This window comes from Phytophthora sojae (assembly GCF_000149755.1).
Source record: "Phytophthora sojae unplaced genomic scaffold PHYSOscaffold_3, whole genome shotgun sequence".
Classification (NCBI taxonomy): Eukaryota; Oomycota; class Peronosporomycetes; order Peronosporales; family Peronosporaceae; genus Phytophthora; species Phytophthora sojae.
Window position 1 is genome coordinate 5,061,972 of NW_009258117.1, and position 25,787 is coordinate 5,087,758.

General features: G+C 56.9%; 10 protein-coding genes across 10 annotated transcripts; 4 read left to right on the forward strand and 6 right to left on the reverse strand.

Annotated features, from left to right (window-relative positions):
* Positions 1–13: 13 nt before the first annotated feature.
* On the forward strand, positions 14–1,809 carry PHYSODRAFT_313351 (hypothetical protein; the record flags this gene model as incomplete). Its single annotated transcript, XM_009525303.1, has 2 exons — positions 14–337; positions 412–1,809. 2 exons carry the CDS (start codon positions 14–16, stop codon positions 1,807–1,809), a joined length of 1,722 nt encoding a protein of 573 aa, XP_009523598.1.
* A 56-nt stretch (positions 1,810–1,865) lies between these two features.
* Positions 1,866–3,504, reverse strand: PHYSODRAFT_557171 (hypothetical protein). The gene is made up of 2 exons (XM_009525304.1): positions 2,979–3,504; positions 1,866–2,878 (listed from the first exon to the last, which is right to left on the reverse strand). Exons 1-2 carry the CDS (start codon positions 3,270–3,272, stop codon positions 1,967–1,969), a joined length of 1,206 nt encoding a protein of 401 aa, XP_009523599.1. The 5' UTR covers positions 3,273–3,504; the 3' UTR covers positions 1,866–1,966.
* Positions 3,505–5,640: 2,136 nt separating this feature from the next.
* PHYSODRAFT_406544 (hypothetical protein) lies at positions 5,641–6,541 on the forward strand (the record flags this gene model as incomplete). The annotated part of the gene is made up of 3 exons (XM_009525305.1): positions 5,641–5,896; positions 5,936–6,211; positions 6,285–6,541. Coding segments are annotated over 3 exons (789 nt in total), but the record flags the coding sequence as incomplete, so codon positions are not given.
* Positions 6,542–10,895: 4,354 nt separating this feature from the next.
* Positions 10,896–11,333, forward strand: PHYSODRAFT_285530 (hypothetical protein; the record flags this gene model as incomplete). Its single annotated transcript, XM_009525306.1, has 1 exon — positions 10,896–11,333. The coding sequence occupies exon 1, from the start codon at positions 10,965–10,967 to the stop codon at positions 11,331–11,333; it is 369 nt and encodes a 122-aa protein (XP_009523601.1). The 5' UTR covers positions 10,896–10,964.
* A 505-nt stretch (positions 11,334–11,838) lies between these two features.
* Positions 11,839–12,621, reverse strand: PHYSODRAFT_328942 (hypothetical protein; the record flags this gene model as incomplete). Its single annotated transcript, XM_009525307.1, has 1 exon — positions 11,839–12,621. The coding sequence occupies one exon, from the start codon at positions 12,619–12,621 to the stop codon at positions 11,839–11,841; it is 783 nt and encodes a 260-aa protein (XP_009523602.1).
* Positions 12,622–13,768: 1,147 nt separating this feature from the next.
* On the reverse strand, positions 13,769–14,749 carry PHYSODRAFT_259414 (hypothetical protein; the record flags this gene model as incomplete). The annotated part of the gene is made up of 1 exon (XM_009525308.1): positions 13,769–14,749. A coding segment is annotated over one exon (981 nt), but the record flags the coding sequence as incomplete, so codon positions are not given.
* Positions 14,750–15,097: 348 nt separating this feature from the next.
* Positions 15,098–15,922, reverse strand: PHYSODRAFT_387807 (hypothetical protein; the record flags this gene model as incomplete). Its single annotated transcript, XM_009525309.1, has 1 exon — positions 15,098–15,922. A coding segment is annotated over one exon (825 nt), but the record flags the coding sequence as incomplete, so codon positions are not given.
* A 734-nt stretch (positions 15,923–16,656) lies between these two features.
* Positions 16,657–17,442, forward strand: PHYSODRAFT_384849 (hypothetical protein; the record flags this gene model as incomplete). The annotated part of the gene is made up of 1 exon (XM_009525310.1): positions 16,657–17,442. A coding segment is annotated over one exon (786 nt), but the record flags the coding sequence as incomplete, so codon positions are not given.
* Positions 17,443–19,275: 1,833 nt separating this feature from the next.
* Positions 19,276–19,542, reverse strand: PHYSODRAFT_402853 (hypothetical protein; the record flags this gene model as incomplete). Its single annotated transcript, XM_009525311.1, has 1 exon — positions 19,276–19,542. A coding segment is annotated over one exon (267 nt), but the record flags the coding sequence as incomplete, so codon positions are not given.
* Positions 19,543–21,062: 1,520 nt separating this feature from the next.
* Positions 21,063–24,972, reverse strand: PHYSODRAFT_328945 (hypothetical protein; the record flags this gene model as incomplete). The annotated part of the gene is made up of 11 exons (XM_009525312.1): positions 21,063–21,246; positions 21,548–21,642; positions 22,137–22,277; positions 22,359–22,428; positions 22,650–22,881; positions 22,956–23,123; positions 23,199–23,671; positions 23,745–23,868; positions 24,293–24,476; positions 24,573–24,626; positions 24,703–24,972. 11 exons carry the CDS (start codon positions 24,970–24,972, stop codon positions 21,063–21,065), a joined length of 1,995 nt encoding a protein of 664 aa, XP_009523607.1.
* Positions 24,973–25,787: the final 815 nt, after the last annotated feature.

Consider the following 25,787-nt stretch of genomic DNA (forward strand, 5'->3'; position numbering starts at 1 on the left):
TTAAGGGAACAACATGGGCCGGCCGGGTGGCCACGTCAAGCCCTGCAAGTTCTTCCTGCAGGGCAATTGCCGCAACGGCAACAACTGCCGCTTCTCGCACGACGCGTTCGGCGGAGGGAACCGCAACAATGGGAACAACGGCAACAGCGGCGGCTTCGGGTCTCAGGCGCAGTCCCAGTCTCCGTTCGGGAACTCGAACGCATTCGGCGGCAATGGGAACAGCTCGTCTTCGGGCACTCAGGGCGTGGCTATGACGGAGTCCGGGCGGGCGCTGGCAATCGAGGAGCTCAAGAACCCGCCCATGTGGCCGCTGTCGGGCTTCGCAGTCGCTAAAGGCGTACGTGGGCCGAGTTCTGCGCTGTTACATACCGAGGTAAACTAAAGTGTAAACTAACGTGTAATGTTCTGCAGCTGCCGAGCGTCGTGGCAGGCGACGTGAGTGCTGAGGAGGCTCGGTGGGAAGCGTATCAAGAGCTCAAGACCTCGGGAAACTGCCTGCAGTCCACACAGAAGCTGCAGGCGCTGGCAGCGGAGCAGCAGACGCAGCGACAGCGGGTGGTCTCGCTGCTTGAGAACCACCAGTCGGCGCTGAAGCTGTTCAACGGAGAGCCGCTGCCCGGGAGCTCAGGTTTTGGCGGCCAGGGCGGCGCGGCCAACCCGTTCGGCGGAGGTGCTGCCGCTAGTCCTTTTGGGGCGGCCAGTACACCTGCTGCGTCGCCGTTTGGTGGCGCCTCCTCGACTCCTGCTAACCCGTTTGGAGGTGGCGCTGCTGCGCCTGCGTCTTCGCCCTTTGGGAAACCAGCGACACCTGCTGCAAGTCCGTTTGGCGGAGCTGCAGCGGCGAATCCGTTCGGAGGTGGACCGACGACGGCATTTGGAGCGCCGTCAGCGTTGGGAGGAGGATCAGCCTCGGCGTTTGGTGGTGGTGGAGGTGCGGCTGCTAACCCGTTTGGAGGAGGAGCTGCCGCTCCTGCGTCGTCGCCGTTTGGGAAACCGACAACGCCTGCCGCTAGTCCTTTTGGAGCTTCGTCGACGACAGCTTTTGGAGGAGCGGCTTCGACTTCGGCGCCGTCTTCGTCTCCGTTCGGTGGAGGTGCTTCTACTACGACGTCGGCGTTTGGAGGTGGAGCATCGATTTCAAGTACGACATGTGGGGGTGGCAACTCGGGATCAGGATTTTCAGGCTTTGGCGGCGGAGCCAAACCGACAGCTTCTCCTTTTGGCGGTGCTGCAGCGGCACCTTCATCCTCGCCGTTTGGTGGCGGTGCATCAGCAGCAGCTCCTGCGTCCTCGCCGTTTGGGGCAACTTCAAGTACTGCCTTCGGTGGCTCGTCAGGGACAGCAGCAACAGCAGGCAGCTCCAATCCTTTCGGGGCGACATCAGCGAACAACGCCAGCACAGCTTTCGGTGGATCTTCATCAGGCTTTGGAACGTCGTCTGGCAGTACTACGGGAGCCTCTAACCCGTTTGGAGCCCCCGCTGCGTCTAACACTACCGCACCGTCTCCGTTTGGAGCACTTGCTGCGCCGTCCAGTAGTCCCTTTGGAGCTCCAGCGACATCTACGAGCACAGGCAGTGCGTTTGGTGGATTTGGGAAGCCGGCTGCGAGTAGTTCATCGTCTGGTTCAGCGTTTGGAGCACCTTCGGCTACGACCACGACGGCACCGCCGCCCCCACCTCCCGCACCGGCAGTCAGTGGCCCGCCGCCTGATGCTCGCGACGATGCATGGAATGCCGAGCAATTCCAGCAAGCTGAGTTCACGCTGGGTATGGTGCCGACCGTGCCGCCTCCGCCACAGTTCTGCTAATCGGAATTGGATACGCAGCAGCTACAGTGCTGCTAGTGTGCATAAAGACCAAGAAGATCGAGGTAGCGAGCGTGCTTTCATATTATAGAGCGCAGCGATAAATCTATATAAATAAGGGCGAGCATGACGGCGAGGCCCTGCATGCTTCCGAGGGCAATTAGTATCCATCCAGGCCACTGAACGAGCCCGAGTTGCGAGCCTTCTTCTTCACCACTTGGCCGACTCCGGCGTCCACGAAGTTCTTGCCACGCAGAGAGCGGAGAGGCACATCAGCCGTGTGGCCATGCGCGCTGTTGAGCTGCAGCAACAGTCGATACACGGCATTCTTCTGAGCTGGTGTCGCTCTGCCCACCAACCTCGGACTCTCCGCGTACAAGAACGTCGGCTGTGTGGTCGCCAATGCCGATCGGGAGCTGCAGTTAAACCGCTGCAGCAGCTCAAAGGCCACGGCCTGTCCGTCCCTGAACTTGGACATCAGTGTTGCTGTCGGAGTGGTCATGAAGAACCCGAGCAACAGGCCGTCGTGCTGCATGACGAACATGAAGCGGCACTCAAACACGCAGTCCGCAATAGCTGCAACATTCACGAACTTGTTTCGAATCCGCACAGCATTCGAGCGAGCTGCGTTACTCAGTGCCATGGCCCACTGTTGACACATGGAGCTGTTCCAGAGCTTGATGTTGACGTCCACCTCACGTCCGAAAAAAGACGTGACCCGGGAGAAACCAACTGTCTTGGTTGAGCACGAGGACGCAGCGCCCTGGGGCTCCAATGGGTGCGTGGCAATGGCCGACGACGTCATGGCGTTCCTGTCGCGCGTTTCCAGGGGTGGTCGGCAGATGAGCTGCTGCAGCACGTAGAACTCGACGCGGGCCGAGACCTCCTTGCACAGCAGCGCCATCTTGTAGATCAGGCTCTGCGTCATCTTGCTGCGAGGCATGTAGTCGAAGAAGAGGAACTGCAGCGGGCCGAAGTGGAACCCGAAGGCCAGCAGCGCGTACACGAAGTACACGACCATGATGAGCAGCGACAGCGTGTAGTAGGCGGTGCCGTGGAACACGTAGTCGATCTGAAATAGCCACATACACAGCAGAGACACGAATATGGTCAGCACCCCAATACGTCCCTCTCCACCCCTTCCTTCAATTCTACAGCGACGCCAGCCCTACCAGTCTGATCTTGAGCCAGCAGTAGAAGAAGCCGATCCACATGCGCTGCGACGGCGACAGGAACGACACGCGGCAGCCGCGCAGACAGTGCTGGGCGATGCGATAGCCCACGAACGTGGCCAGCGGCTCGGCCACCACGAAGTAGGCGGAGAAGAGGCGCAGGTCCAGCTGCAGCTCCAGCGACCGCGCCGAGTCGTCCGGCGGCCCGTACGAGTGCGTCCAGTCGCCGCCTTCCAGCGCTGCGGGGCCGGGGCCGTACAGGCCGAAGCCGGGGCCGCGACGGTAAAGCGGCATTTGCAACGAGTGACGATAACCGCTGCTAGACGTGCGCAACACGCGCCAAGATGCAAACTGCCGGCTTGGAAAGAGTTAAAGGCGTCGTGGCGTGGACACGAGGAGCGAAGCAGCGTACTGTCGCTCGCCGTGAATCCTCGCGGGGCGGACACGAATGGATCCGTTCGTGCGCGCCGGAGCTCAGCAGCAGCTCAGTCGGTGCTTGGCGCTGTTTCCGATGTATCCGTTTCCAGGCTTTTGCGATTGTGAGCTTGCAGTGACTAATTTTGGTCCAGTCGACAAAAATGTATCCGGGAATTAGGTGTATCTTTGTCGTCGGTCGAGGCTGGACCCAAAATGAGACAGAAAAAGGCTGCGGGTGCCCGCTGTTGGGGATGCCAGCGTCGAGCTTGGATTCAAAGCCAAGATCCCTCGGCAGTTGAACGAACCCGCGCAGTCGGTGCGGGCTTACCACCGCTGCGCGGTCGCGGCCGAGAGCCGGGTGGTCGACGCGAGGGGGGCACCATTGAAGTGCCCGCCCCATGATGGGGCGGGCACTTCAAGCACGCTTCAAGCGTCGACTTTTGGTCCGTCGGTTAATTTGAGCAGACCATTTTTTGTGAATGTATGTTTACGCTACGATGTGGACGGAGCGCTTACGGTACACCGAAATCTTGGGTTTTGTATGCGGAACAAAAACCGGAACGTTCTGATTTGGTCCGAACGATCTTGCCGAACCTGAAGTTGCAAGCTCAGAAGCGCTTTTCCGGGCTGTAGAAACGTATACTTAGAGTTTTTTGGTCATTAAAACGTTTATCAACAAAACGGGTAGTGGCTACACCGCATTATGTGTAGTTGGTGTACAGCTCATTTGGGTTTTGTATGAAGAAACAGGTCCGGGGTTTGTGAATTTAGCTCGAGCATCCTCAGTTAATTCCTCTTGTGTAGCCATTAACTTCTGGATAATTTTTCAGCAATCCACGGTATTTCTCTCGAGTAAGTTTAGGGCTGAAACAATATTGTGTGAAGAAGCTATAAGAAATAGGGCTGTTTCGTCCACCAGTTTCGATAGGGTTATGTCTGTAATTTCAGGAGTTTTAATCGTACTTGGTAGAGAACTGGAATTGATGTCTCAATGTGCTATCCTCGTAATAAAGGGCTGATGAATTTGCACGAAAGTACTTTCGTGCACATTTGAGCACTGCTAATAAGAAATGAAAATACACGCAAAGTAACGGTACTGCGAAGGGTCGCGAAGTATCCACTGTGCGTCTACACCAGGCGCCTTTTGCGCCAATGGAGTCAGAGGCCTATTTACGGGGGCCTTGCGGCGCTTGCAGAGCTGCGGGGTTGCTTGAGTCAGTTGAGTTCAGTATGAGTTTTGTATGAACTTCAACCGTTATCTTCAGCTTCAATTGAACTTTACCGGTAGGTTTCTAAAATCTAAAGCTTTCTAAGGTGGGCCACATCACTGTTGTGTGTTACACATAAATAAAGGTCGCGTGCTTGGTGCAGCACGCTCGTAGTGTATGGCTGTGTGGAGATGTAGCTATCCACGTAAAACAGTGTAAGAGCTGTATTAGCTGTATTAGCTGTACACTGTCCATAATATTTCTATTTGACAATGCACTGTGCCAGCGTTCTGCCCCAAGCGCCAATCTGCCTCTACTGCGGCGACCGTTTATGTGTAATACACAACGATGTGGCGCCCCAGTTGTCTGTTGCTTTCATGTTGTACTTGTCAATATCTATCGTTAGTCTCTTGGTATCACTGCTAGTTTTGGTTTTCGTAGTAGACTGTGAATTCGGAGTTGAGATGGATCAGATAAACCAGCGCCGCACGGGGGCCTTGCAGACTGAGATCGCTGCCTTTACCCATGTCGTTGCTGCGTTTGAGACCCTGCACAGGTTGAGGGAAACCTACGATGCGAACAGCCCTGTTGTGCAGACAACCGTCAGGCGCCTGAATAATAGGCTGGAGGCCCTGGAGCAGGCCAAGTTGTTAACCCTATTGTGGTGGGTCCACCACAATACCAAGCATTTTGCCGGGTTTAACATAACAGGTTGGGACACGCAGTTTACTACCAGGATTAATACAAGGCCTTCGACCAATCAACCCTGTTTTGAATCAGAAAAATACCTCCAAATTAACGTCTTGCAGTTTTCATCCAATCAAAATCAATATCGAAATCAAATTTTGTGGATACAATGTTGTAGCTGCGCAGATTATGGACATATTTATGTAGTTTACGGCCCTACAAATAAAATACGATGAGTGAAAGAGTGGCTGCCGCGCCCTGGGGCTAGTTTTTACGGTATACAAAACGGTATATAGTTGCCCCGACCCAAGTTAGCACTCCCATACACAACAAAACTCGCCATGTCAGACTTCAGCGACAACCAAGACGCGGTACTTGTTCGCCTGGTGCGTCCGTACCTGCTACAGCAGCAGCCCTTACAGTGGGGCACGGTAGTGAAGCGAGTGCGCGTGCAGACGAAGTCGAAACAAGCACTTCGGGAACGTCTCAAGACTCTCAAGAAGACACATGGCAAGCTACTCGACCGTTTCCCAGCATTATACTTCCGCACACGTAGTGCCTGGCAACCTACCCTGCAATGTCCTCCTCAGCCTATTACAAAAGGCAGTATCAGCGCCCAGCCATATACTCGACCTTCCTGACAAGCGCACGTTATCACTGAGGCTGTGTTTCGCGGTGTATCACAGCGTAATGTCCGACAACTTCCTGGGATGCCGCATTTCAATGCTGGGGAAATCGCCTCGGGGGGCGTGACAATGTTGCTGAAAGTACTGAATATCGGCGCGGGCGCTACTTTGGGAGATATTGGGTGCGGCATTGGTAACGTCCTAGTTCAAGTTGCGCTAGAGTCCGGTTCCAAGGCGTGCATCGGTGTCGAAGTGAGGGAGGAGCTGGTAGCCGCAGCGCATAGCGCACTATTTAGTAACTCAACTATGTACCCCCGAACTACTTCGCGTCTCTATTTACCAAGGTGATATCTGCAATCTGGCCGAAGGTGTGTATCGCGCGCTTTCTGATTGCTCGGTCGTCCTGGTAAACAACATCGTCTTCGCGGAAGAAGCCAATTTAGCGCTAGAACAGTTCTTATGTATGTCGACGGTCGCAAGTCAGGTGGTGTTAGGCCGCAAGATGTACCCGCGCCATCGGAACTCATGTGGTCGTGTGTTTTGCTTGCTATGGGACTTGGTGCAGCCCGTTCAACTAGAAGTCAAGTGGGCCAGCATCTCACATGAGTTCTACCTATGTCGACGAGCTCAACTTGCCTCATTCTGCTCAATACAATTTTTCACCAGACAATATACTCAGATGCAACGTTTTATTTAGTTGATATGTAGCGACCCGCTCATCGTTACTCTCTAGCTAGTTCGCTTGTATCGGGCAGCCCTCACATGTAGACTGTAGAGCACTCGGACGGAACAAGTCGGATGTAATCGGTTCTTGATCTATCTCCTTGCTGCGCTTGTACAGACTCGACGACCGCCGAATGTGCCCACTCTGGTTGAACAAGCCAGCGGTGAGGTAGTACTCATGCTTCTTCCAACATGTCCAATTTTCCTGGCAAACAAAGCCCTTGGTGGGTTGAATAGGATGCGCTTGTGTACACAGTGATACCAAGTGTTTCGTACACCAGTCGGTCATCTCAGTCGGGTATCGGCCTTCAAACCGACATGTCACGCAGCCCCTCTTCGTTCGAGAGTCTGGAAATTGCACTTGAGAACGCAAAGGGTAACATGACGGAATGGGGCTTGAGGGGGCAACCCGGGCTTCCGTTTGATTTGCTCTGCTAGATGGGGTACGAATAATAGCGAGCTCGGCCTCTGTAGGAGTCGCGTACATCAATCCTGAGTCGAGAAGCGTGTTGCACCAAGCCCCAGAGATCAGTTGGCCGATCAACTCCACCATAAACTCTCGATGGGGGTCTCGTTTGCTTTTGCACCCGCCCACCATCTTTCGCGTGATAAATGCATTGCATCGAGCCAAGTCAATAAACACAAGCGCTAACTTCTTGTGCCACTTGCGGAAAGAGTGACCATCTGCCACGGAAAAGCGAGCTCGAAGCTGGTCGATACGATCCACGCCTTGCATAGCGCTGTTGTACTCTATCACGCAAGTAGGCGCCGGGAATGGGCGTTTTGCTTGACCAACCTGCCGATACACCGTAGTCGATGTCGATGCGTCCGCATTGGAGACAATGTTCACCACGGATCCATCAACCCATGAGGCGGCGACAATTTTGCTTCTTTCACTCACGGCCTGCTTCATTGCTCCGCGCGATAAGTTGTCTTTCTTTGAAATCATAACGCAACGTGGATAGTGCTTGCTGTTCGCGCGAATCGTAGAGACCAAATACTGGTAACATCTCCAAAAGCTGACATGAAGTATAGTAATTGTCCGTGTTGACAATGCGACCAGAGTTGTGAATGGGTGTCGTGACTTCAGCAACACATTTTCGAACTTCTGCTGCTACCTCAGTTGCTGCCGCTACTGCACTTGTGTCCGTCCCCGAAACCACCCCGTCAAGACGCTCACTTAGCTCGCTAGAGCAGTGAAGCCGAAAGTTAGCCATCAGCCAGGTCTCCGAGCAGCAGCACATATAGATCTTGAAGTGGTACTTCCCAAGCGTTAAACACAATCAGGTGGTGGGCAAAACGCGAGCGACATGCAATGCTGGACTCGTCAACAGCGACATTCCTCCCAAGGACGACAAACTTGGACGCTCTCACCTTCAGCATGTTCATCAACGGACGAATACGCGCGGCAGGATCACGCTTCAAGTCCACATTCGAGACAGCACCACGAAAGGAGAGATTCTGTCGAATGAACTTGAACCGCGACAGGCTCATGATGGAGTCTAACCGAACGCTTTCAGAGTCAAATATGGTGTCTTCCACTTGCTCACCCCAATAATTGCTGTACTCGCCCTTGTCGACGAGAGCCATGTAGAACAGTATCCCCAAGAACTTCATCATTTCATCGAGAGTCACCTGCGGGCGCTTCTGGTGTGCGGCATGTGCGTTTGTATTGTCAAAAACTTTCTTCCAGAACGCTAGAGGTAGATATGCAAGAAAGCTGGACGCCGCCGAGTGCTTGAAGATGCTTTCAAATTCTGGTTTGACGTGCGGAGCCGTATCTCCTCCTTCGTGCTGAAATAGGTCGTCTGGGGGATTCATCGCGGCGCGTGGTTGAAAATCCATACCGGATACGCGCTCGACCTCGCCCACATCTTCCGGAATGGTTTCACTGCTGTCATAGCGTACCAAGGCCTCGCTAACCCCCTCGAATTCATCCCACAAGTTGCCACCCTCGACCTCTTCATGGTACGGGCGACACAAAACATCCCAGGTCTCATCTCGCAACTCGTTACCACTTAGCCGGTTACGGCGCGCAATTCCTTCGAGGACTTTAGACCGAGTAATGCCATGCACATGCCTTGGCATTTGAAATTGCGTTGTCGTCCACCGAAGTTCGTACAGTGGGTTGGCTCTCGACGGCTTCTTCTTGCCCCTTTCCACGTACTCACGAGCAATTACGCCAGTCAGATAAGCCGATCCAACACAACGGTAGTCTGTAGTAGGCATCCATTCTTCTTCGCTTGGCAAAAAGACAACATGAGCGCCTATAAGGCTGGAGTCAGCACTACTAGGCGGGCTGGTCTGTAACGACGACATATCCTCGGCTAGTGGATGCTCGTCATCACCATGAGATGGGTTCGTTGCCGCGGTTGACCGACTGATCTGTTCCTGATCTGCATCTCGTCGCCGACGAAATTGCTTCACCATTTGAGGCTTCAGATTGCACTCGGGCTCCCAGGTGTTGTCATCCGTATCGTAACCAGTCCATTTCACGAAGAACTGACCGTCTTTCTCCTTGATGATAGCTTCAACCTCATACATGTCATCTTCATCACTATCGCTGCAGGCATCATCAGACTGGATCGAGTTTTGCGCCTGAGGAGGCCGTCGTTGTGCTTTACCGCTGATAGTTTTTCTTGGTGCTTCCGTGGTGCTCGTCTTACTAGCCTTCGATCTCTGCGAGCGGGTTGAGCGGTGCTCTGTCGCGCCGAACGCAGCAGCAAGCGTTCGCTTTGCGCGAGTCGGCGCCATCTTTGCTATGACTGAAGTAGTCATCGGCTGTACTCGCATGGGACAAACACTTTCAATTGAGTATTGCACGTGCTACATAGTCACATCAAGTAATTTGCCCCACACCACCTGTCAGTCCCGCATTTACGGTAACCTTCATCATTGTCATTCACGTACACAGCCAAACAACACACATCAAACAAGTTTTCTGTGGTATTCTCATCAATATCTAGCACAAAAATTTCAGCGCATGTACGAACTGATGTCCGGCATCCATTTCATCGTAAACAAACAGGCACCACTCCGTCCGCACCCGCCGCTGCTTTAGCAAACGCACGAACTAATTCACAGTCAGCGCCACACAAACAACGCGATAGAACAGATCACACACGCTCGTCTTACCGCAGTCGCTCCGCGGACAAAAGGCGTGAGCGAGGGCTCGAATCCACACCACTCACGTCGGGGCTGACGCGCTTGACCACTCAGCCGCTCCAAGGCTGCGTCCTCCGAGCGCGACGTCGTCATCACGACCACTCTGGCGTTTTTCGGCTTCTCGCAAGTATTGAAGGATAGTGGCCGCTCGTAAAAAACGTATTTACGAGGACCCTCACCTGGAATAGCTTACGTGAAATTCTTGTCATTTATTTTAATCCCCCCCAAACCGGAGCCTCAAAAGTATTTTCATATGCAGTATTCAGCTTAATTAGACTTGGCCTTTGTATATGATGGGATAGGGCTGACTGTGGCTAGCAGCAGGCCAGTTACAAATATGTACTTAACTCGCATATAAACTGCATACGGTGGCTTTGAGTAGCTACCCCATGTTGCATTATGCACTTTAGCGCTGAAATGGACAGGGCAACAGATCTGACTCTCCGAACAGAACCGAAAGACCCCAGCATTCTCCTTTTCAAAAATTCAGAAATTCAAACTTCCGCACGCCAAGCACTCCTGCTTCAACCAAGCGACGCAGAACTAGTCCAGAGGCTGTAAGTTGAATATTAGGCTGTACCTAATATTCATATATGCATAATTGATATGATTACTTGTTTTGCATTCGTAAAGCGCAGGATTGCGTGTTGCTATTGCACATCTTGACATGCATCGTTCGTGCCTTTCTTTTATCGCCAGTGTGCTGCTAGACGTGTGTTCAAGCATATGCTCTCACCGACTATTTCTTTCATTTGGGTTTTATATTGAGCAAAAAACTAGCAGATTCGTGTACACTGCTTGCGTTAGATGTAGAGGTGACACCATCTTTCAATAGGCAAGTTTGTATGTGCCTGCCGTGAGCCTGATGCGGTGGATCCATACCGTGCGATCATGGATCGGAGAAGTTATCGCCGCAGAATGTCCCCCCACAAACAGATTACGAGATATCGAGTCGTCATCTACTGGAAATGTCAGGAGCTTATGGGTCTTTTGGTCGTAAGCTCGAGCACGTGGGGCTGGGATTCTGTCTTTTCCTCGCTCTCAGTCGGCAAATTTCACCAACTCCAGTACCCATCCAAGTGCCCTAGTCAATGCGGGCCCACTACCTTTCCGTGCTCGTTGTTGCAGCCATTGCGTTGTGCAGTGATCTTGTTTCAGCAATGGGAAGTGAACGCCACCTTAGAGACCAGGAAATGGTTGCTGATCAAGACGCCACCAACATCGAAGAGCGAGCGATCTCGGATATCGCCAGAAGTGTCAAGGAGTGGGCGCGAAACACGAAGGCGTTGTCTGACGAGGACAAGGTGGCCAAGGCGATGGCGCTGCTTAACAAGGAGGCTTCCTTTAAAGTCCTGTACAAGCACAAACTGACACCGGATCATGTGTACACGGCGCTCAAACTGCAGATTAGGATGAGGAGTGCGTACGGTTCTGGGAAGTGGAACAGCCTTTTGAAGAGCGAGGACTACCTCTTGTGGCAAGATTACTACTCATTCTGGAATCTGGCGCAAAGAAGCAAGAACGTGTAGGCCGAGCATCGAATCAAAGACCAAACGACAAACTTTCATGTCTGGCAACACTGTTGGTTGTACCCATCTAACTTTTGCAGCCTCTGCAGTTGAGTCATTTCGATCGTGATCAGAGAACCTTCGATCGGAATTGTCGAGACCAACGTATCCTCGGTTGAAACGCATACCGAAGCAATCAAAATGTATTCACAAACTAAGTATATACTATAACTATGACTATATCCCTTGTGCGCTACTGGTATTCGCTGGTTCGACCGATACCTCTTACTTGCCAACACTCTTGCCGTTGCTGCACTTGACGCCAGGGTCGCTGCCGTTGGGGAGGAAGGAACCCAGCCGTGGCCGGGTTAATGCACTCCCTCTCGCGAGGGACGCGATACTACTGCTTCTTGCCGACCCGAGCGGCAGTTGGTATAGCAGACGTTGTCCTTCTCAACGTGCACACGCAGGGGCACGGATGCTTGGTCCTCGGCGACCGAGGACAGCTTGAAAGCGGATGCTAGAATCAAAGATCAGTGCTAGGCGAGGCGTCGCTGCAAGCTTCGTCTTCAATCGCCGCCATGAAATCCTGCTGACGCTGTGACCACGTCGGAGATAACAGCGTCGTTCTGTCTGGCGACGGATCTGTGGACTTGTCGGTCCAGCTAACTTGCGAACTTTCGCTGACGGGAGTTGCGGTACTTTCTCCTTTCTGACTTGAGATTGTTGCAGTGAACGAGTCCCTGAAAAGCGCCTTGGAGTTCTTGTGCATCAATGGCGACGCTGCCGCCGCATCATGACGGAGACGAGTTGACGGCGTAGAGTCCACCACTTGCTTGGATCTTAGTGTTGAGGTTGCTGGTGAGATCCACGCCGGTGATTTAACGCCTGGTGAGCTCACGCCGCGCTTACTTGCAGAGCCAGCATTGCGCTTGTTCCTTTTGACCGGTCTTGGTGGGGTCGCTGTCGGTGTTGCAGCGCTACGATCAGAGTCCGGAAGAGGCAACGGCAGCTGCAGTCGATCCATTTTGCGCTGGCGGTCACGTAGCCTAGCACTGCATTTCTCAATCGTATCTCTGCAACGTCGATGCAGCTCCAGTGGCGAAGATCGTAATGAAAAGTGCGTCGCAGTCAATGTTGCCTTGATTTTATCTCGAAATGACGCGGTCCTCAGCTCGTCCTCCAGTTTCTCGCTTTTCGCCCCAGAGCCGCTGGTCCCATATGTCGTCTTCACCGGACCACCGCCTCCTTGTTCCGGAATCGCGCTGGAATTCTGGGCCATGTGGTCGCTCCCAGTCCTGTCGACCATCTTCGCTTCTTTCAGAGAATGCGGAGTTCGGGGTGGAGCGAAGCGCAGGCCGTTTCAAAACCAACTCACCACCAAAAACCACATTCTCATGCACTATCGCGCAGAGCCCGACAGGTTCCCACAGCGTTAATAGCTTGGCGAACAACAAATCGACAATTGACTCGACCATCACTCCAAGTTGAAGTGTATTTTGTAGCCATGTACCCGTTACCAGGTACTCCACACAAACCCCTTGAGCAGCTAGCAGCTACAGCTTTAGAAGCCCGCTTGATTCGCAGTTCGGTGTTTTTTGTAGTTGTTATTGCAGTACGCTTTACATACATTTCTTACGTTTGTAGTTATTGCGGTCCATCAACCACTCTCTTGACTGCAATAGCAGTACATATGCATGGCTTGCCTGCCTCGCTATGCTTTGCTCTGTTTTGCTGCTTAGCTGCTGCACGATGAGAAATCTGACTGGGTTGTGCAACTTGTGTACCTTAAGGCCTAGCTCTAACCGCGTGCCATCCGTGCAGCTCCTCGGGTTTAGGTCACTGGTGCCATGCATGGCACGCTTTGGTGCCATGGCAATTGGTCGTGCCATGTGCCATAATGGGGGAATTGCTCGCGACGGGCATGTTGCCTGGTGTAGCGAGAAGGTTGCTTAATGTCGTTTGATGACAAACTCGCCTGGGGTGGCAAGCACAGTTCTTACGAACTGCGAACACGGGTTGGGTAGTACGTCAATCGGGGACATGACACTGAGGGTCGGTGATCGACCAGAATGTCTCGTTCATGGAGACATCCAGCAATGAAAGTTGCTTCTCGCCCAGTACTCTGTTGAGGTGCGTCTCCAGATATGCAATGTAGCTCGCCCGCTGCTTGTCTGCATCTCCCAGTACGTTCAGCGAGGTATACGGCGGAATGAAACTTGACCAGACAGCAAGACCGATCGCTTCCTATCTAAGGGAGGGGTTGACTATGACTACGCCATTACTCCGACCTAACCGTGGCCACCATCTAATGCGAACACGAACATATATTTTGTTTTTGTATGTATGCAAGGTGGGAATGGAATCTCAAAAGTTGGGCCTCTGCTCTGCTACCCCCGGGAGCAGTCGTCTACTGTCGACAGCCAGCGTCTCGGGGGTTGATTCAAGCTTGCCGCTCAATATAGGCGATACTGCTGGTTGTTGCCGCCGACCGGTTTCTTGGTCGAGTGGCCGCCCGCGCGTACGTAATTCTTGCGCTTGGGCTGCGGCTTGGGCTTGGGTGCCGCCTTCTTCGGCTTGGCCTTGGATTTAGGCTGAGCCTTGGTCTTAGGCTTGGACTTCTGCTGCTGAACCTTGGCCTGCTTCGACTTGACAGCCTTTGCTTCAGGCTTCCGCTGGGCCTTGAGCTTCGAGTTGACGGCCTTAGTCTCGGATTTCTGCTGGGCCTTGGGCTTCGAGTTGTTGACTTGACCCGAGGGGGGGGCTGGAGTCGGCGTCTTGGCGCTTGAAGTTTTCTGCTTGGGCTTGACCGGCGCCGGCGTCTTCTTGGTCGGGCTGTAGGCCGCTGGCGTCTTCTTCTTGGCGGGGGGCTTCGGCGTAGACTTGACAGGCTTGTAGGCCGAGGACGGGGCTTTCGTGACAGGAGGCTTCGCGGTGGTGGGCTTCTTTGTGGGGGCATCGATGCACGGTGCCTTGGTCGTTCCAGGCGCGGAGCTGGGGCGCACCGTGGTGGGAGGTGACGAAGTCCGAGGAGGAGAGCTCGTGCCAGGAGGTGGGGCTATTCCAGTTTCAGGAGAAGACGTGCTCGGCGGTGAAGATGTACCCGGCGGGTATGCGGTACTCGGAGGCAAAGTAGTTCCAGGAGGGTACGCGGTGCTGGGTGGTTCAGCCGTCCCAGTTTCGGGAGAATCCGTGCTCGGAGGCTCAGTGGTGCTGGTCGGCTCGGTCGTGCTCGGTGGCTCAGTCGTGCTCGGAGGCTCTGTGGTGCTGGGCGGCTCGGTCGTGCTCGGTGGCTCAGTCGTGCTCGGAGGCTCAGTGGTGCTGGGCGGCTCGGTCGTGCTCGGTGGCTCAGTCGTGCTCGGTGGCTCAGTCGTGCTGGGCGGCTCGGTCGTGCTCGGTGGCTCAGTGGTGCTCGGCGGCTCAGTGGTGCTGGGCGGCTCGGTCGTGCTCGGTGGCTCAGTCGTGCTCGGTGGCTCGGTCGTGCTCGGCGGCTCGGTCGTGCTCGGTGGCTCAGTCGTGCTCGGTGGCTCCGTCGTGCTCGGTGGCTCCGTCGTGCTCGGAGGCTCAGTCGTGCTCGGTGGCTCAGTCGTGCTCGGTGGCTCCGTCGTGCTCGGAGGCTCAGTGGTGCTCGGTGGCTCGGTCGTGCTCGGAGGCTCAGTGGTGCTCGGTGGCTCGGTCGTGCTCGGTGGCTCAGTCGTGCTCGGAGGCTCCGTGGTGCTCGGAGGCTCGGTCGTGCTCGGTGGCTCGGTTGTACTAGGAGGCTCGGTCGTGCTGGGCGGTTGCGTCGTGCTCGGTGGCTCAGTCGTGCTCGGTGGCTCGGTCGTGCTCGGAGGCTCAGTCGTGCTCGGAGGCTCGGTTGTACTAGGAGGCTCGGTCGTGCTGGGCGGTTCGGTCGTGCTCGGCGGCTCAGTCGTGCTCGGTGGCTCAGTCGTGCTCGGTGGCTCGGTTGTACTAGGAGGCTCGGTCGTGCTGGGCGGTTCGGTCGTGCTCGGTGGCTCAGTCGTGCTCGGTGGCTCAGTCGTGCTCGGTGGCTCGGTTGTACTAGGAGGCTCGGTCGTGCTGGGCGGTTCCGTCGTGCTCGGCGGCTCAGTGGTGCTGGGAGGCTCAGTGGTACTGGGCGGCTCGGTAGTGCTCGGAGGCTCAGTCGTGCTCGGAGGCTCAGTGGTGCTGGGCGGCTCGGTCGTGCTCGGTGGCTCGGTTGTACTAGGAGGCTCAGTGGTGCTGGGCGGCTCGGTCGTGCTCGGTGGCTCGGTTGTACTAGGAGGCTCGGTCGTGCTGGGCGGCTCGGTCGTGCTCGGTGGCTCAGTCGTGCTCGGTGGCTCGGTTGTACTAGGAGGCTCGGTCGTGCTGGGCGGTTCGGTCGTGCTCGGTGGCTCAGTCGTGCTCGGTGGCTCAGTCGTGCTCGGTGGCTCGGTTGTACTAGGAGGCTCGGTCGTGCTGGGCGGTTCCGTCGTGCTCGGCGGCTCAGTCGTGCTCGGAGGCTCAGTCGTGCTCGGTGGCTCGGTTGTACTAGGAGGCTCGGTCGTGCTGGGCGGTTCGGTCGTGCTCGGTGGCTCAGTCGTGCTCGGTGGCTCAGTCGTGCTCGGTGGCTCGGTTGTACTAGGAGGCTCGGTCGTGCTGGGCGGTTCCGTCGTGCTCGGCGGCTCAGTGGTGCTGGGAGGCTCAGTGGTACTGGGCGGCTGGGTCGTGCTCGGAGGCTCAGTCGTGCTCGGAGGCTCAGTGGTGCTGGGCGGCTCGGTCGTGCTCGGTGGCTCGGTTGTACTAGGAGGCTCAGTGGTGCTGGGCGGCTCGGTCGTGCTCGGTGGCTCGGTTGTACTAGGAGGCTCAGTCGTGCTCGGTGGCTCGGTTGTACTAGGAGGCTCGGTCGTGCTGGGCGGTTCGGTCGTGCTCGGTGGCTCAGTCGTGCTCGGTGGCTCGGTTGTACTAGGAGGCTCGGTCGTGCTGGGCGGTTCCGTCGTGCTCGGCGGCTCAGTGGTGCTGGGAGGCTCAGTGGTACTGGGCGGCTCGGTCGTGCTCGGAGGCTCAGTCGTGCTCGGAGGCTCAGTGGTGCTGGGCGGCTCGGTCGTGCTCGGTGGCTCGGTTGTACTAGGAGGCTCAGTGGTGCTGGGCGGCTCGGTCGTGCTCGGTGGCTCGGTTGTACTAGGAGGCTCGGTCGTGCTGGGCGGTTCGGTCGTGCTCGGTGGCTCAGTCGTGCTCGGTGGCTCAGTCGTGCTCGGTGGCTCGGTTGTACTAGGAGGCTCGGTCGTGCTCGGAGGCTCCGTGGTGCTCGGCGGCTCAGTGGTGCTCGGCGGCTCGGTCGTGCTCGGTGGCTCAGTCGTGCTCGGTGGCTCCGTCGTGCTCGGAGGCTCAGTGGTGCTCGGTGGCTCGGTCGTGCTCGGAGGCTCAGTGGTGCTCGGTGGCTCGGTCGTGCTCGGTGGCTCAGTCGTGCTCGGAGGCTCCGTGGTGCTGGGCGGCTCGGTCGTGCTCGGTGGCTCAGTCGTGCTCGGTGGCTCCGTCGTGCTCGGCGGCTCAGTGGTGCTCGGTGGCTCAGTCGTGCTCGGAGGCTCAGTCGTGCTGGGCGGCTCAGTGGTGCTCGGAGGCTCCGTGGTGCTGGGCGGCTCAGTGGTGCTGGGCGGCTCGGTCGTGCTCGGTGGCTCAGTGGTGCTGGGCGGCTCAGTGGTGCTCGGTGGCTCGGTCGTGCTCGCTGGCTCAGTCGTGCTCGGAGGCTCAGTCGTGCTGGGCGGCTCGGTCGTGCTCGGTGGCTCAGTCGTGCTCGGAGGCTCCGTGGTGCTGGGCGGCTCGGTCGTGCTCGGTGGCTGAGTCGTGCTCGGTGGCTCAGTCGTGCTCGGAGGCTCCGTGGTGCTGGGCGGCTCGGTCGTGCTCGGTGGCTCAGTCGTGCTCGGTGGCTCCGTCGTGCTCGGCGGCTCAGTGGTGCTCGGTGGCTCAGTCGTGCTCGGAGGCTCAGTCGTGCTGGGCGGCTCAGTGGTGCTCGGAGGCTCCGTGGTGCTGGGCGGCTCAGTGGTGCTGGGCGGCTCGGTCGTGCTCGGTGGCTCAGTGGTGCTGGGCGGCTCAGTGGTGCTCGGTGGCTCAGTCGTGCTCGGCCGCTCCGTCGTGCTCGGTGGCTCAGTCGTGCTCGGTGGCTCAGTCGTGCTCGGCGGCTCAGTGGTGCTCGGAGGCTCAGTCGTGCTGGGCGGCTCGGTCGTGCTGGGCGGCTCAGTCGTGCTCGGAGGCTCAGTCGTGCTCGGAGGCTCAGTCGTGCTGGGCGGCTCGGAGGCTCAGTCGTGCTCGGAGGCTCAGTCGTGCTCGGAGGCTCAGTCGTGCTGGGCGGCTCAGTCGTGCTGGGCGGCTCGGTCGTGCTCGGCGGCTCGGTCGTGCTCGGAGGCTCCGTGGTGCTCGGTGGCTCAGTCGTGCTGGGCGGCTCGGTCGTGCTCGGTGGCTCAGTCGTGCTCGGAGGCTCAGTGGTGCTGGGCGGCTCGGTCGTGCTCGGTGGCTCGGTCGTGCTCGGTGGCTCAGTCGTGCTCGGAGGCTCAGTGGTGCTGGGCGGCTCGGTCGTGCTCGGTGGCTCAGTCGTGCTCGGCGGCTCAGTGGTGCTGGGAGGCTCAGTCGTGCTGGGCGGCTGGGTCGTGCTCGGTGGCTCAGTCGTGCTCGGAGGCTCAGTGGTGCTGGGCGGCTCGGTCGTGCTCGGTGGCTCAGTCGTGCTCGGAGGCTCAGTCGTGCTCGGAGGCTCAGTGGTGCTGGGCGGCTCAGTGGTGCTCAGTGGCTCAGTCGTGCTCGGCGGCTCAGTGGTGCTGGGAGGCTCAGTCGTGTTGGGCGGCTCGGTCGTGCTCGGTGGCTCAGTCGTGCTCGGAGGCTCCGTGGTGCTGGGCGGCTCGGTCGTGCTGGGCGGCTCGGTCGTGCTCGGTGGCTCAGTCGTGCTCGGAGGCTCAGTGGTGCTGGGCGGCTCGGTCGTGCTCGGTGGCTCGGTCGTGCTCGGTGGCTCAGTCGTGCTTGGAGGCTCAGTCGTGCTGGGCGGCTCGGTCGTGCTCGGTGGCTCAGTCGTGCTCGGAGGCTCCGTGGTGCTGGGCGGCTCAGTGGTGCTCGGTGGCTCGGTCGTGCTCGGAGGCTCAGTCGTGCTCGGAGGCTCAGTGGTGCTGGGCGGCTCGGTCGTGCTCGGTGGCTCGGTCGTGCTCGGTGGCTCAGTCGTGCTCGGAGGCTCAGTGGTGCTGGGCGGCTCAGTGGTGCTCAGTGGCTCAGTCGTGCTCGGCGGCTCAGTGGTGCTGGGAGGCTCAGTCGTGCTGGGCGGCTGGGTCGTGCTCGGTGGCTCAGTCGTGCTCGGAGGCTCAGTGGTGCTGGGCGGCTCGGTCGTGCTCGGTGGCTCACTCGTGCTCGGAGGCTCAGTCGTGCTCGGAGGCTCAGTGGTGCTGGGCGGCTCAGTCGTGCTGGGCGGCTCGGTCGTGCTCGGAGGCTCCGTAGTGCTCGGTGGCTCAGTCGTGCTGGGCGGCTCGGTCGTGCTCGGTGGCTCAGTCGTGCTCGGAGGCTCCGTGGTGCTGGGCGGCTCGGTCGTGCTCGGTGGCTCAGTGGTGCTCGGAGGCTCCGTGGTGCTGGGCGGCTCGGTCGTGCTCGGTGGCTCAGTCGTGCTCGGAGGCTCCGTGGTGCTGGGCGGCTCGGTCGTGCTCGGTGGCTCAGTCGTGCTCGGTGGCTCCGTCGTGCTCGGCGGCTCAGTGGTGCTCGGTGGCTCAGTCGTGCTCGGAGGCTCAGTCGTGCTGGGCGGCTCAGTGGTGCTCGGAGGCTCCGTGGTGCTGGGCGGCTGGGTCGTGCTGGGCGGCTCGGTCGTGCTCGGTGGCTCAGTCGTGCTCGGAGGCTCAGTGGTGCTGGGCGGCTCGGTCGTGCTCGGTGGCTCGGTCGTGCTCGGTGGCTCAGTCGTCCTCGGAGGCTCGGTCGTTGTTGGAGGCTCTGTAATTGTTGGTGCTAACCGTCTCCCCGGTTTAGCGATGCCCCGGTTGTCGGGAAACACGCACCTCCAGGTCGAGTGCGAAGTAAGTGCACACTGAGCGTCCACCTTGGCCACGCAGTTTGTGCCGTCGAAAGTCTGCAGCGCGGAATGGCAGTCGGAAATGGCAACGTCTCCCTTTTGGGGGCATGCCAAGCCCAATGGCGCCACGCCAGTGCCGGAGCAGGGCTCGCCCCGTTCATCGGGGAGCGAGTAAACCGCGTCATCTTGCACTGGAACCAGAACGTCGGCGTTCGCGAGTCCGACGGCGGCGGAGGCGAGCGCGATGACGGTCCCCAGACGCATTGGTACCAGTATCCCGCTTGATGCCCAAGTGGTGGAGTTCGAGGCGGTGGGGGATAAAGCAAATTGCAGAATGAACTCGGGGGCAGCAGCAGCAGCAGCAGCTCGCTGTCCGTCGGCGAGCCGTTTCCGCTTGGCCGTATGCGTCCGGGCCGCTTGCCGAGAAACGGGTTACGCGTTTCGAGTGTCTTGGCTGGCGTGCCTCGAAAGGCCCATGCAACATGTTTGAAATGACCTCACGAAAGGCCAGAGTGCAGTTTCCGTTTCAGGCGGCAAGTTTCAGACTTTCCGGGAAAACGGTTTCCGCAAAATACCTAACGTCACGGCTGCTTTTGTTCGCCAGCGGGCCTTGCTGGCCTTGCAAAGCAGCAGAGGGATCCGAGCGTTGGGGCTGTTACCGGACTCGTTGGCAATGTGATAGGCGGTGAGTACACTTGCTCGGGGCTGTTGCTACCGAGCGTGCTGCTACCAGGCTCGTGTCTCTTGAGGTGGCGTCTATCGGATACACTTTTGGCTTTATGCCAGCGCCAAAGTCTGAACCACGGTTGGCCAGTTGTTGAGCTTGGAGTTTCTTTTTTCTAACAGCGAATCCATTACTCACCCGCTAACGCTCCATGGTTGAAAGGGCCTAACAGACTACAAAACGAGGGAAGTTACCAACAGGTGCAACCTGAACTTGGCAGCAGGTTCGGAGCGGCCGCGGCGCTCCATGAGGGGGCTGCGAGGTGGTGAGGAACTTGCATTGCCCACGGTCGACAAGTAGACGAGGCTAACGCATTCTGCAACCAATGGTGCCAACGCTGATAGTTTCAGTGCGTGTATTGTGATGCTGTACGGCCATTTTCCTGTGCCTCTCGAGTGAGTCGGCGCGTGCTCGCATACACAGTTCGCCCCGTTGTAGTTGTCATCTAAAACCCGCTGCAATACCAGGACGAGGACAAGTACATGCACATATTTTCTCGACGCTGCTTCGAGCTTCGTTCAGCTCGTGAAAGATCCGATCCCGCTTGACAATGAGTCATTGCCAATGACTTGCACACTATACAGCCCCTGAAAACAACCTCAGCAAGTTCGAAGACCTATAGTAGGGCGCGTATATGGGCATCGACCACCTTTCCAAAAAGAACTCGGGCTCCACCACATCGGCTATTAACTCGTACCTCGCCATCATTTTATCTGCACCGCCATCAGGCATCGGCGTCGACCTTGAACGTTGTACTAACGAATGGCACTCTGATTCAAAGAGTGCCATTCGCCGGGATAATAGCAGGCACGACGACAGCTGGTGCGATGAGGCCAAACGCATTCTTCCGGTGCGCTAGGCGGACATGAGTTAACGCTTTCTTCTCATTAAACCACAAAAAGTAGCATTGTTCATTCGAATCCCCGAGCGCAAGCTGGAGGCGGCTTTAAACTAGCAGCTACTAGTTCTCCAAATGCTTGGAATTGATGTTGCTCCTCCACCTCTTTCTGGAGTTTTACAACCTCACGTGCATCTGCTAGCGGCTCAAGGGGTTGGATTGATCTGGAGTCACGTCAGTCGTTCCTCTCAGGGCAAATGACAGTCGAGGATCGGTAATTGACAAGACGTCAAAGGCGATGTAGTCGTCTTTGAGTCGCAACGTCGTCGCCATCCTCTCTTCGTGTTCGGTACCAACATCGGACAGCGAGTAAACCGACCTCCTGAAGCACTTTGTTGACCCATGCCTCCATAATTCCTCCAATCTGCTCGATTGATTGTATAGCACACCAGCACGTGAACTTCGCCCTTCGCCCGCTTGAAAGCCCACCCCAAAGTATTTGCCGTTAATGGTCGGCAGCTTGGGGCCCATGAGCGTGCACAAACCCTGGCCTCCAAAGTTGAAGTTTTAGGCTTTAAGGCCTGTCGTGAGATCGAACGCCGCGAGCCAATCAGCGCCGCTGCCTATAGGCCGCGATCTGAATCGGATCGGATCATCCGGTAAAGGCAATACAGTACACGTACCATATCGCTGGGATGCGGCTCGTGTCGCGAGTATTGGACGTCGAGCCTTCGGCCATCGGTGGTAAACCAAAGCTGGCAGCCCCCTCTTCTTCCTTCTACAAGGGGGAGGGCTAGTACGAGCTTGAAGAGAAGGTGGAAGTCACACAAGAAGCCTCAGTCACTGGTCCAAACCAGTTGCCGAATGCTGTGCTGGCGTATGAGCGGCCTTCAAAGAGCACTACAGCGACCTCGTCACCGAAATGTCGGAGAGCACGCAACAGATTGTAGACCTAAAAGGCATGCAGTTCCGACAACATTGTGGACAATGAGGAGTTTATTGCTACGATGGATGAAGGCGACTGAGATCAGGGCCAAGCTGGAGCTTACGAATTTCACAATCTCCTCGGTGCTTCCAGGCATTGGGGGATTAAAGAGTTTTCATTGTGTTAACGGGCCAAAGCCAGAGGCGCTTTGGTTGATAGGCAAGGTGCCGAATGGCAGCCCCCAACATTGGCCCACTAACACGTTGAATGGCGAGATCCCCCCAAGCCGATCGCTGTCGTCGAGTGCGAAAGCTGAATGTAGGAACGTGCTCGCAACTGTAGCCGACGCCGTGCTTGTGCTCGCAATCGTATGCGTCCGAGTTGTCGCCGTCGTAGCCGAAGTCGTTGTGGTTGCTGCAGTCGTAGTGCTGGTCGTGGGCGTCGTTATCGTTGTACCGGCAGTCGTGGTTGCCGCCGTAGCCGTAGTCCTAGTCGTCGTTGTAGTTGTAGTCAGCGGCGTGTTTGCCGTCGAAGCTTTTAGTCATGATCGCAGTCGTGGTTGCTTCCACTCTGGTTGTCTTGTCATACTCGTTGGCGTGGTCATCGATGTGGACGCGGTTGTTGTCGTATTTGTAGTCGCTATCGAAGTCGTCATTCGATGTTGTTGCCGTATTTGTAGTCGCTATCGAAGTCGTCGTTCGATGTCGTTGTCGTCGCCGGCGCCCCGCGTGGAAAGCTGCCCCAATCGGTAGATGCCTTTCGAATGTGCCGTGGTAACATGGGCGCTGACAACTTGAGCATGTTGAGCGAGCAAAAGCCCCATGAAGAGAATTTGGAAGGCGAGACGTGACCAAGTTGACAAGCGCTGCTCGTGACGAGCCCGGGTGTAGTAGTTGTCGTTGTTGTAGATCGAGTTGCCTTCGGTCCAGCGACATGTCGTAGCTGATCTTGGAGCCGAGGTCGTTGGGAGCGAACCGGGCTGTTTCAATTGCCCGCCCATAAATTCGTAGTAATCGAAGGCGAACGGCGCTGCGCGTCCAGCTTGTCGAAGGCGTTGATAGCGGCGGTTGCACGCGTAGCCCGCCGCTGATGCTGTAAGCGCTGAAAGTAGAGCTCGGCTGAGTTTATAGTCGTTGAAAGCAAACAGAGTTGCACGTACAGCCCACCGCTCATGTCGTAGTCGTAGTCGATGTCGTCGTCGTAATCGAAGAAGAGGCCAAGAGGCCAGCTGCACGTGCAGCTAGACGTCCGACTCGTAGTCGTAGCCGTCGAAGACGAACGGGACTGCACGTACAGCCCGCTGCAGACGTTGCAGTCGTAGTGGACGGGCGAGACTGCACGTGCAGCCCGCTGCCGAGGTCGTAGTAGTAGTGGACGGACGAGACTGCACGTGCAGTTAGACGTCCGACTCGTAGTCGTAGCCGTCGAAGACGAACGGGACTGCACGTACAGCCCGCTGCCGAGGTCGTAGTCGTAGTGGACGGACGAGACTGCACGTGCAGCTTGCCGCCGTCGTTGGGTTCGTAGATGCGAGCGGGATTGCACGTACAGTCCGCTGCTGATGACGTAGTTGTGGCAGTCGAGCGAGATCGAGTTTGTAGCCGTCGAAAAACAGCGGAACAGCATGTACAGTCTGCTGCTCAACTCGTAAACGTAGAAGACGGAGGAAGCCGACGAGATGTATGCGTCGAGAACGAAGCGAGCTGTGCGCACAGCCCGCTGGTTGAGTCGTAGCCGTAGTGGACGGACGAGCATAAGTTGGTGCTCGTCAAACGGACGGTACTGCACGCACAGCCCGCCGTTCAAGTCGTAGTTGTAGAAGTCGAGGGAGGCCGAGTTTGTTGTCATCGAAAGCCAGTTGATCTGCACGTACGGCCCGCCGCTGGTGTCGTAGTTTTAGTCGTAGTACTGCATGTGCAGCTCACCACCGAATTCGCGAGCTGGGCTGCACGTACAGCCTGCTCGTCAACACGTAGTCGGAGAAGGCGGAAGACACCGAGATCGTGGTCGTTGACATCGGACGGAGATGTACGCCACTGATGTTTGGTCGTAGTAGCAGTGGCCGGACGGCGCGAAGTTCTTCGGCGTCGTAAGCAATCGAACAGTACATACAACTCGCTGTTCGACTTGACGGTGTAGTATACGGACAAGCATGAGCTGGGTAGCCGTCGAAAGCAGACGGGCCTACGTGTATACAGCCCGCTACTGAAGTAGTAAACTTGAAAGCCGATCAAGACATAGTTGGGTACGACGTCCATGCATGGTAGTTGGAGTTATCAATGTTGAAATTGAACGGAACGGCATGTTCAGCTCGACGCCGATGTCGTAGTTATGGGTAAACCTGCACGTGCAAATCGCCGCTGGATGCGTAGTCGTAGTCGTCAGAAGCAACCAGAGCTGCACGTGAAGCCCGCTGGAACAACTGTAATGGAGATTGAGACCGCGTGGAATCGCTGACAGCCAATGGAGAGTCCCACACAGGCTGTCGCTGCTGATGTTGTACTCGCCAGGATCGTAGTCGTAGTTATCAATGACGAGAAGAAGTGCACGTAGTGCTCGCTGCTCGAATCGTCGTTGTAAAAGTCGAGCCGGGCCGAGATGAAAACCGTTGACAGGAAACATAACAGTCCGCCGCTGATACCGTAGTCGCTGAGTTTGTAGTCGTAGTTGCGCAAAGGCGAGTGGGGCTAGACGTACAGCCCGCCGCATATCGTAGTCGCAGTAGACGGACGACACCATATTCGTAAGCGTAGAATACAAAATAAGCTGCACGTACAGCCCACCACTGGGACATCGACGTTGTCGACGCTAGACTGCACGTGCAGGTCTTCACCAGACTCGCAGAGTTAGTCGTTGGTGGTGAGCGGAATTGCACGTAGCCCGCCGCTGATGTTATAGTCGTAGTAGACTGACGACACCGAGTTCGTAGGCGTCAAAGCGTACGGGGCTGCACGGACAGGCCGCCGAGGCTCTGCTCAAAGGGTGGTCGGAAAAGCGGACGAGAATGAGCTGGTAGCTGTCGAAAACGAACGGAGCTGCGCATCCCGCTGCTGATATCGTAGTCAACCCGCTGTCGTAGTCGCAGTCGCAGCCGTAGTCATAGTCATAGTCGTAGGAAACAGAAGACACCGGGGGATCATGCGTTGAAGCGAGCACGAGCTGCGCGCGCAGTCCGCAGCACATGGCGTATGCGTTGAAGGAAAACTTACAGCTCGCCTCCGTAGTCGTAGTGGCCGCCCTTGGCCTAAGTATCGTGGTCTCGTGCTGACTGCTGGTCGTTGTCGGAGTATTCGTGGTCGCAGGGGCGTCGTGGACAGAATAGTATCTGCTGCTTGTCGTGGGACTCCGGGTCGCTGCATGTTGTATGGCGGAAATCGTTCGTACGTGCGTAGTCAGGATCGTTGTAGCTTCTCATGCAACAACATGTCGCCGTCTTTGACTGGAAATTGCATTGCTGGTAGTCGCCGAAAAGATCATGCGGAACATCTTGTATCCACTCACGCAGCGGTTCGCTGGTAGTTGCCGCTCAGGCCATCGTCGTCGTAGGTACAGGTGTACAAGTTTGTGCTGAGATAGATGCTTGTGTAGCAGTTCGCTCTAATGCTTGTAGCCGTAGAGGCGGTAACTTGGTCATGTAGTGTGACGCTGCAATAAACAGAGCTGACTTGCGTAGTAGTTGGCAAAGAGGTCACTGCTCGCGGAGCTTGACAGTCACCTGTTCGCAGAGTTTCTTGTCTTCGCACCACGATACTCGAAAGATTCGTTGTCAGGATACCAGCGTACTTGAGTGGGGGCGTCGTCGTAGTCGTAGTGGTCGGGGTAGCAGGCCGTGGATGTTATCGTGGTTGGGAATCCCAACTTGGGATAGCGGTGATGGAATCTCCGAGCCCACCGTCGGGGGCTGCGCATTGTCGCCATCGTCATAACACGCATTCGCAAGACGTCAGCGGCTCGTCCAGCCGCGGCTCGACAGCCTTGTGATATTGTCGTGAGGCCGT